The following is a 13928-nucleotide window of genomic DNA, read 5'->3' as shown; positions in this document are numbered from 1 at the left end:
GGCTGGGAATTTGACTTTGGGTAATAAGTCAATAGTGAAGGTCATGGGTATTGGAGTGGTGAAAATCAAAATGTTTGATGGGGTTGTGTGCTCTTTGGGTGGTGTGGCCTATGTCCCAAAGATGCGTAAGAATCTAATATCATTGAGCCTGTTAGACTCCAAAGGGTATGGATATTCTGCTTGTGATGGAGTAGTAAAAGTCACACAAGGCGACATGGTCCTGATGAGGGGGGGGGAATTTGCATAATGGCTTGTATCGTCTAGAATGTGAGGCCTCGAAAGGATGGGAACAGTGCACAGGGGATGGTAGCTACCAAAGTGAGATTTCATTTGCCGAGGAAGTGATGAAAGGTTCCCATGGTGTAGACGATGGTGAAAGGACGAAAAATCTTGCCAGTAGTGAATTGGAAGGGTAGTCGAGGTCCCTTTTCGAAGTCAATTAGTGCCATTGACTTGACGGCTACATAGGTGCATTGGCCGTTTTGTGGAATCAAGTGTTGGACCATGTTTGATTCGGTATGTGTAGTCGTGGTAATTATAAAGGCCAATGATTTAGAAAGTCTTGTGCTTGGAGAGTTGTTCAAGGTGTTGAAAAGTAGGTGGAGTTAGGAAGTTGCAATTAGGTGCGACTAGTGGAAGAGGTTTAAGGAGTTTGAATTCAAGTCAAAGGTGGAGATTTGTTGAGTTTTAGGTTGACTAGAATTCTAGATCTTATTTGATTAGGATTTTTTATTTGTATACAATATTAAGTAGTTGTATGATTTTAAACTTCTTATTCCACATCGAATCCTAATCACATTCTACTTTGGACTTTTATACTATAAAAGTGAATTTTTAGGCTTTAGAATTGCAAGTAGTGCTTTGAGAGCTCTAGAGAGGGAATATCTTGTAACTCTATCTCTTGTTCTAGATGGAGCTAGAGTGATTTGAGTGAATGTTCTTGGGAGGTTATTGAGGAAGAGTGTGCAAGGAATCTTGGGTTGTTTTGGGGAACCATAAAGGTCAATTTATTGTACTTTAAATTCTCAATAATAGAAGAACAGTTTCATTCCGTGGACGTAGGCAAGAGGCCGAACCACGTAAATTCTTGTGTTTTTCTGTTTGCTTATTTTCTCTGAATTTTATCTTTGTTGATTCTTGGGCAATTTCCACAACAGTAATGCTATTTATATTTTATAAATGGAATATAGCACCTCCAAAAAGTCCAATTAGAGAACAAAAAAAAAAAAATCCAACCAAAGAAATATATATTGTTTCAGAATCTATGGACTGAGGGTTTAAATTAAAGAAAACATCACCAATCAGCATACACTTCATTAACGTGTTTTTTGAATAGTATTTATTGATTTATTGATGTCTTAATTGTTGACCAAACTGTAAAGACCACAAAAAAACATTTCATGGTTATCCAAAATTTTTCTGATTAAAAAAATTCAACTTATTGATTATCAGCTTAAGAAATGCCCATTAATTTCATGCTTATAACAATTTGCCCAAGTAACGAAAGCTATACTGAATTCAATTCCCAAAAGTTTTCTAAGATTTTAATTTTTCTACTGGGAATTAATGAATATGCAGCAAAGGCAAAATTGAATTTCTTGAATATCAAGTGTACGGCACGTGCCCAAGTTTCCCAGTGAATTAAGGCAAGCAAAATTGTGGTGGCAAAAGTTTTGAAGAAGATCACCCAAACATGGAAAATAGAAAGAAAACCCAGCTTGGATATCTCTGTAATCCCATAATTAAAATATACAATGTAGACCGTCAAGTTGATCAAAGGAATGGTATATTAGCATATTCTTATTCACGATGAGATTATCATTATATTTTTTTTATAATTTTATAAGAATTTCTTTTCGTAAGTGAAACAATTATTGGAATTGGACCACCTACAACAGTGGAAAAAAATAAAATATACGCCATCAAGACAAAGATCCCAAGAAACAGGGAAATTTTTGGAAAATCACTTTTGATATTAATCCAAAATTAAAAAACAAAATAAAAACACAGAAAGGAAAATCCAAGGCTGAGTTGACTGGGAACCAAACCGAGTATGCATAAAGGTTAACGTGGTAAGACTAGCCCTTCATTATCAGGACCGTTGAAAATGGCGATCAAAACCTCCACAACGATTTGATCAAATTCCAAGCAAAACTTGTTGCCCAACCTCCTCCTCTTTAATGCCATTCACATGGACTCTTCACTCTCGAAGCCCAACGTTTGTCTGCGGAGAAAACTACATTTGCCAAATTTGACAATAAATTTAGAGTTCTTTTCAAAAATACTTCTTATAAATAAGATATTTTTAAAAATATATTTTTTATAATTTTAATTTTTTTAATTAAAAAAATAATTTTGGATAAAATTACTTTTAATGAAACTAACTCATATGTTTAGATCCGTACCTCATACTAACTCACATGTTTTCCTTGTCAGATCATTCATCTTTAAAGTATTCATTATAAAAAAAAATATTTAAATATTTTGAGTATTTTACCGAAATTTTTAATACACGAAAAAATCCTTTTGAGCGTTTTAAGTATTTTAAGCAATGTGGAGTGATTTTTGATACATAAAGAAAAACATTTACCTAATAGGCATATTCGTTGATTATATTATTAAATGAAATATGGTGTGCTATTTGAAGTTATTGATTTTGTTAAATGAAATTTTGTAGTTTTTGTGGTTTTTAAGTATTATGTAACCGATTTTTAGAAATTGCGTGACTAATTTTTAAGTATTATGTGACTAATTTTTAAGTTTTGCGTGGCATCCTAACATTTGGGTCATTAGTTAGTGCATTATCCCCCTACCTAAAGAGCATGGTTCGAACCCCCCTTCCCCTAATTATAAAACAAAAAATTTAAGTTTTGCGTGATTGATTTTTAGGTATTAGTGATTGGTTGATAGGTATTGTGTGACTTAAACATGGCATAAAAATTAGTCATACAATACCTACAATTTAATCACGTAATACCTAAAAACTAAACACACAATACCTGAAAATCAAAGACTCAATGATTAAGTTACACAATATCTAAAAATCAATCTCACAATACTTAAAAATCAGTGACATAATGTCTAAAAACTAGTAATATAATATCTAATAATTAATTGATTTGCTTGCTCACAGCCAGGTTTAAGTTATCAAAGTCATTTAGTGTTCTAATTTAAAGATATATTTAATCAATTTCAACCCCTTAACTTTGGGATTCTATGAATATAAATTAATAAATCTAAGAACCTAAAATACATATCTTGATGTCATCTTTGCTTATTGGGATAGCAAAAAAGCGCTGGATGACGAGATATATAGTATTTGGTAAGAGAAAGAAATCGAGATTTAATTTTGAAATTTTTATTTAGATGACGGGATAGAGAAAATCGAAATCATTTTAATTTGTCTGAAATTATTTAAAAAGTATTGTTGTCAAATCATGTCAAAATTTGACTAAAAATAGTTAAAATTATAATGAATGATATTTTTGAATTAAACTTATGAGAAATGTTATCTCTCGCAATTTTTTCATAAATTTACTTGTTAATTTCAAAATAATTTCTAATTATAAAAATAATTTTACAGAGCATCTTTAAAAGATAAAGAACACGAAAATGTTACTGTCGTAAAAATATTATAATTGATAATTGTGTATAGTATATAAATGACATAAAATAATATGTTATTGTCCTTCAACATTTACAAAAGTACTTATGTAATGACTTAAATCTAAGTATTACTGACTCAAGAATATGATATCATAATTCCACCTAATTAAATTCTTGATTTTTTTATCGAAATCACATATCATAATTAAAGCTCATTTTATAAGGCCAAGATCTCACCAATACTATATAAAAGTCCAAGCTCATGCTACACTCCACAAGATCAAAATTTCACCAACATAATATGGAAACCCAAGCACATGCTTTAATACTAATTGTAACGACTAAAATTCAGGTACAATTGGTTCAGTAACTTTTTAAGTTTAAATTATGTGACTTTCATTAGGTTAAGCTCAAGTTATTAGTAGTGAATACTTAAACCCAGTAGAAAAGTCAACATTTTAGATTTGAGGAAGTGAAAATGAAAAATTTAATATTTGAGAGGACAAAATTATAAAAATTTTAAAAAATAAAAATAAAAATAAAAAAATTTAAAATAAAACAAAGAAAAAAATATAAAATTTTAAAACTTTAAGAAGACAACTTTACTAGCCATCCTTCCTTCACCTCTACTTAAATCCTTATATAGATCACATCTAATGTGAAATATGATATTACAATATTACAATCATCATGATCATAATCAAAGCCTTTTCACAAGATCAAGATCTTTTATCAATCACCGAGTCAATAATTTTTAAGTTTAAATCACGTGTTCTTTAAAAATTTAAGTTTAAATAATTTATATATTAGATGAAGTAAAATTGATAATAATAATATATTTTGAATCCGATTATCAAATATTTACAGATGATTAAAAGAAACATAACATCATAATTTTAAGCAATATGCTAATCAGATGTGAGGTACACACCAGATCCCACCCTTCCACCGATTCAACCCAATCATAACAACCATGTCCGACTCATAACTCGTCAAACCAATCATTACACCGCCGTAATTAAATTGAACAGCAAAACATAATAGAGAAGGAAGTTACTGTTGGCGGACTCCTATATTTTATTCTATTATTACAATCGTATTGAAAAACTAAATTTTTAAAAACACCGCTATCTCGCATTTTTTTTTCTTTTAGAAACTAAAAAATATATATAGCTTCCTCTTTTTTTTTTTTGTTGGTTACTTTGTGTGGTAGCAGTTTCCATTAGCTGTGCCTTTCTCCTCTGCTTCTCCTTCTCTTCTTCTCGATCTCTCTTTTCCTCTTTCCGACAAAAGACACCGTTTTCGCATATAAAATACCACCGTTCTCATTTACTTTAATTTATTTTTTTTCGTTTTTCTTAGATTGTTTTTTTTTTTTTTTGTAGTTTTTCGTGATTTCTAGGTTGAATCACTGAATTGTGATTAGCTGTCTTTTTTTTTTCTTCCATTTTTCTGTGTTTTTATCTGTGTGTATATATAGATTGAATTTTGTAAAGTGAGAGAGGTTTTTCTTATTCCACGGTTTTTCGGTGATCTGTGTTTTGAGTGAACCCGAGCTTTGAGGCTCGGGGAACTCGGGATCCGAAAAGCTAATGGCAGACGAGAATTGCAGTGATGCTGGAACCGACCCGAATCCTTGTTTTTTGCAGAAATTCAGACTCTACGAGACTCGCTCGGTATTTTTCCTTTTTACCTCTTATATACAAACGTATATACGTTTTATACATATATTCGCATGCTTGTATATACGTTTTTGTGTGTATACGGCTGTTGGTTTGAGGATTTTGACTTGTTAGTTTTGATCATTGAAGTTGCTTATATGTTTATCACGCTAAGTCTCTTCTCGATCTTTTTTCTTGTTTTCCTGGCTGTTTAATTTTGTGTGGCGGTTTTTTTTATCCATCTTTTCTTTTAGTCTTGTTTTTTGAGCATTTTTTTTATGATTTTTAGCTTTAGCTTCGAAAGCTGCGCTCTGATTTGCTCTGTTTTCCCCCGTGGTTAGCTTGATATTGGAGTGATTTGAATTTTTTTAATAAATCTCGAAATATTAAGAAATGGATGCATAATTTATTGTACATAAGAAATAACTTCGAAATCTTGATTTCATTCTTCTCTGAGGTTGACTCTGATTTTTTTGGCTTTTGAGTGTGTTTTGAACTGGGTTTAATCTGAAATATGCAGTTTAAATTCCGTAGTAAAAGTATTTTTTTGTTTGAGGAGTTTGATTTGTGCACAATTCTCTTTAACTGCAGTCATCTCCTATGAGGTGTAAGACTGTTTTTTATCCCATAAAGTCGGTTCATTAATCTTGAGTAGGCAGTGATTATTAATGAGCTTGGAAGCTACAAAACCGGTCATCTTGTGTGGTTTCATTATCAAGATATATAAGATGATATTGCCACATTTTAATGCTATCTATTTTCTGTTGCACCATGCCATTTGACTTGTTGCATCTTTTCACTCATCCATTTGTTTCTCATTTCTTTCAGATAATTCACTATACAACTTGCCATCTTTCAACTATATATATATGTATACATAGTTACTAGAATCTTTAATGCAGAAATAGTCCCTATCCTCAGAGCAAGTTCTACATTATCAGATATTTTTTCATTTTTTTCCTCTTTTTACTCTATGACGCTTATAAGAAGAGTAGAGCTGCTTTTGTGTTTATTTCTCTTTTCCCTTAACATTTCTTTAAGTAGATAGTTATACAATTAATGCAACATTTGTGTATTCCTTGTGTGCAACAGAATTTCTATATGATTGGAAGAGACAAGAACAGAGCTTTTTGGAGGCTATTAAAGATTGATCGATTAGACCCGTCTGAACTAACCATTCTTGAAGATTCTACAACATACTCAGAAATTGAATGCTGTGATCTGTTAAGACGGATACATGAAGGAAATAGGTCCACAGGTGGACTTAAATTTGTTACAGCTTGTTATGGAATTGTTGGTACGTAATATCTGTTAGGTTCTCCAACTTCCTCTCTCTGATGTTTTCAGTATAAGCTAATGATTTTCTCCCCATTAATTTAGGGTTTGTAAAATTTTTGGGACCTTATTACATGCTGCTGATCACGAAAAGAAGGAAGATTGGTGCAATTTGTGGCCATACTATCTATGCCATTACCAAGAGCGAGATGATTCCAATTCCAAATTCTCCTGTCCAGTCCAATGTGGCTTATTCTAAGGATGAAAAAAGGTCTTTTGTCAATTCTGCATGTAAATGTAATGTGTCCTTGGTACTTATAAGGAGACATATGAGATTAGCACTGTTAATATTCATTGTCCATTTGTATTTAGATGGAATTGTGTTATGTTGTGGTTATTTTATCTTCTTCTCAATTACTTATGTTCTCTGGGACAATAATTTGAGTTCTGGAGTTCTCTTTTAAAAGTAGACGAGTTCCATGGTGTGGAGGTAATCTCTGTACTATTTTTGTTGATACACCCTTCATGTTATATTGTTGACATGGGCTCAACGAACTTGAACTTATTTAAAGCTCTTTTCTGGTTAAATATCTTCCTTTTTTTTTTCCCCCTTTTTAATTAGTTTCATATTGAAACAATTAAGTCAGCTTCCAACATATTATGTGTGTGTGTATAAAATGTTTAATGTTGCATCTTCTTAGTTAATACCATTTTTAGAGGCTATTGCCAGTTCATTTCCTGCATATGCACAGGGGCAAACTTCATTGCTGTGATGTTAATATAACATGTTGAATGAGACAAGGTATCATCAGGGTTTCTGGGGGAAAATTACTTTCTCTTTTATTTCCTGGTTAAAATTTTTAGCTTAAGCGGTTGTTTCATTTCTATTTATTCTTTTTTCATTAAATAACTAAACACGAATTAACGTGGCTTGCCTTTTCTTTCTTTCTTCTTTTTCCTTGTTGACATAGATACAAGAAGCTCCTCTGCACAGTGGATCTTACAAAGGACTTCTTTTTCAGCTACTCATACAATGTTATGCATAGTCTTCAAAGAAATTTATGTAAGGATGAGACAGGACTGTTAAACTATGAAACAATGTTTGTCTGGAATGAGTTCTTAACTCAAGGAATCCGCAATAATCTCAAGAATACTCTGTGGACAGTTGCATTGGTATATGGCTTTTTCAAGCAGGTATGATATACTTTAGGCTTTTTCCTATTCATTAATTTCTGTGAAAAGTGATAACTGAAGTAAGGATTTGCAGGAATATGGCTAAGTTGAATTAGTTATATTATTTTATTTCTGTTTCCATATCTGGTTTAATTGTTTGAAATATGTTGCTTTAGAGGAATGCATATAAACCTGAACTTTATAACCCTTTTCAGCAATTGTGGAATTTTCTAGGCTTGGAGTAGCTGTGGAATTTGACGTGCCTCTGTTCTTTTTAAATTGTATTTTTATTTATTTAATCATCAAATTGGGGACCTACATCAAGTTTATAAATATAGAATTCCTTTTTCAATAATTCTTAAGAAGCCTGAATGACTCGTTTACAATGTGTTCTCTTATAACTTTTGCCACCTTAAAATGAAGTAACTAAAGCAGTTAGATAATGCAGGTTTGCAATTTTGAAACTTTTGCTGAACACGTTAGCTTGTTGCCTCTCTTTGATGCATGGTTTTAAAGTTTGTATCTAATGTTTGTTGTTTCCTGCTTTGGTATCCAGGTCAAACTTTCTGTGTCAGGCAAGGACTTTAAGTTAACTCTTATTGCAAGACGTTCTCGACATTATGCTGGGACAAGGTTTAGATGCTTTACAAGCTACTGATTGAATTGTCGGCTGGATTAGTTATATAATTGGAACCGCTGTGAACCATTTCATTTGGCCCGCAATTCATTAGGAAAATTAGCTTTGTGCTAGTTTCCACTGTCAATTGCTTAGTGATCTCACCTTTTTGTGTCAAATTTTATTAGAAGACATAGTTGTTCATTGTACTTAGCTCTTAATTATCTGGCTAATGATAGTTTTGATCTGTATTCTGTATGCATTATCTTGACGCACAATAAACGAGTTCTGCTTATGAATTGAGGAAGTAATATGAACTTCAATAGCTGTAGATAAAATGAAGTTTTGTTTGCTTAATTTTGAGTTCTAGTTTTGTCACTGGTCCTGTAATATTGTGGATAATTTTTTTTACCTACTTTTGTTGCTGGTCTGGATTCTGACATGATTGTCACTTTGTTTATTTCTCTTCTACTGCATAGATATTTAAAACGTGGTGTGAATGAGAAAGGTAGAGTAGCAAATGATGTTGAGACAGAACAGATTGTGTTTGAAGATGTTCCTGAAGGATGCCCCACACAAATAAGTTCTGTTGTCCAGAATAGAGGATCTATCCCACTTTTCTGGTCCCAGGAAACTTCACGCTTGAATTTGAAACCTGACATCATATGTATGAATTCTTTCTTGTTGAATAAGCACACTGAGAGGCATATATCATTAGTTCTACATGGAAACTACTGTAGATTTTCCTAATTTCACTTTTTGTTTCCAGTATCAAAGAAGGATCCGAATTATGAGGCCACAAGACTACATTTTGAAAATCTTGTAAGGAGATATGGAAATCCAATAATCATATTGAATTTGATAAAGGTAGGCCTTTTGCTGATTATTTGTCAATTTCCATAAACTTCATGATGTTTTTTTATCTGCAATGATTTCCTGATTTGTTCTGCTTTCCATTCTGGTGATCAAAAGAGGTGTGAGAAGAAACCTCGGGAAACTATTCTCCGTGCAGAGTTTGCAAATGCTATCAGATTTCTCAATAAAAGTTTAACGAAGGAGAATCGTCTGAGGTTCCTTCATTGGGACCTGAACAGACATTCCAGAAAGTACTTCTATGCCCCCATGCTTATGTAATATCTTGCTTATCAATCTTTTAAAGGATGGTTGACTTAATAGAGCTTGATCATTTTCTGCAGAGCTACAAGTGTGTTGGCGCTTCTAGGCAGAGTGGCTGACTATGCATTAAACTTAACAGGCATCTTTTACTGTCAAGTAACACCAAATTTTAGACGGGAGGGGTTGTTGAATTTATCTTGCTTGGTGTAGGTTTCGCTTATGAAGTTGATAATATTTTCATGATGCTGTAGTTATTTGTCTGTTTTTTTTTACTTTCTTATAAGTTACAAATATCTAAATATAAATTTTTTTTTGCTACTACTTATTTGATCAAAGAATACCTGTTTGCTTTGCCCTTTCTATCTTGTATTATCTCAATCTGTAACATGCTAGAATGCATACCATTTGTGCACATGTAATCTATACTGCTATTTATGCTCTCTTGCATTTGCCTTTTCCTTGAAAAACATAGTGTTTTAGGTTGCTCATAATTTAGTTTTTTTGTTGATTTGGTTTGCTGATGCTTTTGCTGATTATTCATGTCTACTTATGCTACATGCGTGCAAATCTATTGCAGGCAAAATGATGAGTGCTCTCAGATTCTTTCTGACATAAGTAATGATGTTGAGAAGTTGGAAACGGATGTTGTTAATGATAAGCAGAATTCTAGTGATATAAAACCACCAGTGTTTCAAAATGGAGTCCTTAGAACCAACTGCATTGACTGTCTAGATCGCACTAATGTTGCCCAATATGCCTATGGGATGATGGCTCTTGGACGCCAGCTCCATGCTATGGGCTTCACAGAATCCCAAACAATTGATCAAAATAGTCCTTTGGCCGACGATTTAATGGGAGTTTATGAAACAATGGGTGACACACTTGCTTTACAGTATGGTGGCTCTGCAGCACACAACAAGGTAATCCTTCTTAGAGATTTGAGGGGCTTTTGTAACTTCCCAAAAGAATTTGATGAGAATGAAAACAGTATTTGTTTTCAAATTTCATACCTGTTTCCAGCTATGGCTATCAAATTCGTTTATAGGGTTGTAAGATGGCAGAGTAATCCTTGAAACCTTGTGGTAGGAACATGGAGGTTGCTGGCCCAGTATAGTGACAACAGAGCTTACTAGTTGGGCTTCCCTGCAGCCATAAATCATTATCTGCTTTTTCTTGTACTGAAACCCTTAAAGTATTAAATCTGGAGTACATTTTATCATTCTGCATCGGTCATGTTCAACAGATATTTTGTCAAAGGAGAGGCCAATGGAAAGCAGCAACTCAGTCCCAGGAGTTCTTTAGAACCTTGCAACGTTATTATAGCAATGCATACATGGATGCAGTGAAGCAAAGTGCCATTAATTTGTAAGATAAATGAGCCTCATTGTTCACATACATTTAGAAAATGCTTGCAGTGTTGTGCAAATTGCATTTCTTGATATATGATAATTAGTGCATAAGGATGGTGATGGATAACACTCCTAGAATTTGGCATGATACCATGCAGGTTCTTGGGTCACTTTCAGCCACAACAGGGTAAACCAGCACTGTGGGAGTTGGATTCAGACCAACACTATAGCGTTGGAAGGCATGGGCCAAATCATTTTAACGAGAATGATAGGTATATTGAGTCTCTAATAAGCAGATGTTTGTGAGATTATACATTGCAAGAAAATCTGGTTCTAGATCAATATGCAGATGTTTAGCAATATTCTGTGTTTCTATATACAATGTTATGTTTGTAAATCTGATAAATTTTAGGATTGTATCACAATATATATATGTTCCAATGATTGTTTTGAAAACTACACAATTTTTGGATTGTAAATAATCAGGAAGGGAGTGCTGCTCTCAAATAGTAATGTTGATATTCATTCATCTGTTTGTTATAGGATAGTTAATATGTTGTTGAGCTGTCGTTTTGTGATCTCAGTTTAATACGGTAAATCTATACTTTCTTGCAAAAAACTAATGAGTTTACTTTCAAATATTTGTAGGTCACTTTTTAAAAGATCACTATCTGATGGCAACATTCTTTGTGGAACTGACTCTCCCTTGGCTGCTTCAAATGTCGGACACCATCAGCCTTTGTCTGAAAACACAGGAGCTACCCATGGTCTTTCAGGGTCCACTCCAGAGATGCCAACCTGTGAAATTTCTTATTCCAGGTGTGTTCAAACCTTTTTTTTCCAAGTTTATTAACTTAATGGTTGATACTCTTGATTTAAAATTACTGTTGAGATTGTAGTTCTTGCTAGGGATTTATAGCATGGTTCCATCCTATAGGTGCTAACATGCTTAAATTTTTGGAATCTGTTGCTGGTAGTACCAAGGAACTACGATTAACAAGCACCTTCATTAAATTGATTTTAAACTGATTCAAAGACTTCATCTGCTGTCCCACTGACTTAATTTTGGCTGGTTTTCTAGGTTTACTCCAAGAATGTCTTGCAGGCAGCTTTTCGGAGATGTGGAAAAGGACCATTTTCTTGAAAGTAATCGCATATGTTATGATGAAAATGGAGATGAATGTAATTGCACCAATTTTGATATGGACTGGCTTTCTTCATCAGGAAATTCATGTGATGATGATATATATGACAGGTAGTTAAAGTCATCTTCATTAAGGTTACCTTAGAAAAGCAGAAGATTTTCCAGATAATGTTTTTCTCTGAAACCAATGATCATTGTGCCAACTACCAATTGTGTGTGCTTCTTCCCATTCTCAACTAGTACCATCACCACAAATATTAATTTGAGCAGAGCTGTCAACTTCTTGCTTTTTGGTGATAAACTTTTCATTCACTTACTTTTAGGTCCTCATTCTGCTTCTACATTTATAGAAAAATTGCAGTTGAACTTTTGAATAAACACAAAATTTATACCAATTGTGTTAACAAATGAGGACAAAAAACAATAATTATTTTTCCATCTCTATCTTAGATGGAAGATCATTTTTAAACAACGAAATATTCTCCTGGTATAAGCTTTCCATACCAGAATGAACTGCCCACAACCCTTTGGCACAACATCTCCCTTCTGGACTTAAAACAGAATGAAATTGAACAGAGTAAAGATGGAAAATGGAATTGAAGTTGGAAATTTTTGTAATGATGTGAGTAAAATAATGTTGATTGTCGTGAAACAATAACTTCCTTAGTGTTTGCAGGGAACTTATGTCTCTCTATGCTTGCTGTCTGAAACTTTTTTTAGAATTTAACCGTAGATGCAAGAACTGCAATTCTGAGTTTTGACAGCTGAAATCTCATACATATGTATTTTTTCTTTTTCAGGTCTACCACGGGCCTATCATCTGAAAATATTGGTGCTGAACTAAAAATTGATATGACCACATCTCCGAGTGAGTCAGGGTCTAGTATAAAGGTTAGTACTTTGTGGTGTTATTGTTGATTAATGACAGTCTCTGAAATCAACTAAAGTATTGACTCGTTTGAATTATGTCTGAGAGAGGTCCATAATACTTCCTTTATATATATATATATATATTCCAAAACTCCCCCCTTCCCCCTTCCAACCAAAAAAGAAGAAGATCCTTTCCTTGAATCTACACACGTCTGCTGGGTGGTATATTTTAGTTAATATTTAATTGTTAACTAGGGCTAGTGTTGCTAATGTTTGAGTTGTATCTTTATCCGTTTGATTTTCGTGTGCCATTGGTTGAAAGCAATCCACTGTTTTCTGGTTTGTTTGTTTGTTTAGGGAGGGGACCGAACAGCATCTGACCTCACTTGTGATGGTATTCTGGATGAGTTTTCTGAGAGCTTTGTGAATTGGGTAACTCATGGAGATATGCTTATTCCGTTACAGTTTACTTCAAAGTAGTGCCATGAATAACATTAGTTACAAGTTACAAGCACAACCAAATTGAACCCATCCGAAGGATGTGAGTTCATTTACAAAAAATAATGATGAGATTGGCTGAGAGAGAAGAGTTGCGGCTTGTGCTGAGGAAAAAGTAAGTTTGAGCTTGTGTAATACTGACAGCATTTGCCTACTCATGAAATCCTTGGGAGGGAATGTCATAGAGGAAGCAGAAGGGTACATAGCTAATTTCATTTTGGAGCTCTGACCACCTCAATCTGCAAAGATTCTAAACAACAATAGGTTTCAACTCCTGTAAATAAATATTCTATAAAATCGATGATGCCCTGGGAGTTTGACATTATTGGCAATGCTTGTATTTCCTTCTCATGGTAACATTTTAGCATAAGATCCCATAATGTGCTAGATTTCAGATTTTTAAGGGAGACAGAAAATCAGCTTATCAGATTGATAAGGTAGCCCTGGTGGGTAGTTTCGAGGCAATTTTTTCCTCCCAATACAGTGAATCGGTTGTGTGAGCACCGAGGACTAATCTTGGCTTGAATTAGAAACTTCAAAAGGTGAAACTTGAGAGAGAAGCCTTTTTCCATGTATTACTCGTATAAATTGAGCAAAACTTATTTACCGTAGACTATCTA

At 33.4% G+C, this 13928-nt stretch overlaps 1 protein-coding gene across 4 annotated transcripts; it reads left to right on the top strand.

Annotated features, from left to right (window-relative positions):
• Positions 1–4787: 4787 nt before the first annotated feature.
• Positions 4788–13711, top strand: LOC18596290 (phosphoinositide phosphatase SAC2). Of its 4 annotated transcripts, XM_007024677.3 has the most exons (16): positions 4788–5282; positions 6360–6564; positions 6648–6813; positions 7514–7736; positions 8272–8348; positions 8811–8998; positions 9101–9198; positions 9304–9437; positions 9528–9653; positions 10025–10367; positions 10691–10812; positions 10955–11068; positions 11445–11615; positions 11878–12051; positions 12741–12831; positions 13168–13711. In XM_007024677.3, the coding sequence occupies exons 1-16, from the start codon at positions 5199–5201 to the stop codon at positions 13288–13290; spliced, it is 2439 nt and encodes an 812-aa protein (XP_007024739.3). In that variant the 5' UTR covers positions 4788–5198; the 3' UTR covers positions 13291–13711. The 4 variants fall into 4 exon arrangements, with proteins under 4 accessions (XP_007024739.3, XP_088663644.1, XP_017978653.2 ...); XM_088807518.1 differs by lacking the exon at positions 9528–9653 and having other exon boundaries at positions 9304–9461; XM_018123164.2 differs by lacking the exons at positions 4788–5282; positions 6360–6564; positions 6648–6813 and adding an exon at positions 6890–7032.
• The last annotated feature ends 217 nt before the right edge of the window (positions 13712–13928 follow it).

This window comes from Theobroma cacao, chromosome 6 (genome assembly GCF_053813885.1).
Source record: "Theobroma cacao isolate CCN51 chromosome 6, ASM5381388v1, whole genome shotgun sequence".
Taxonomy (NCBI): Eukaryota; Viridiplantae; Streptophyta; class Magnoliopsida; order Malvales; family Malvaceae; genus Theobroma; species Theobroma cacao.
Note: the sequence above shows the minus strand (reverse complement) of the source record. Positions and strands in the feature narration are given on the sequence as shown.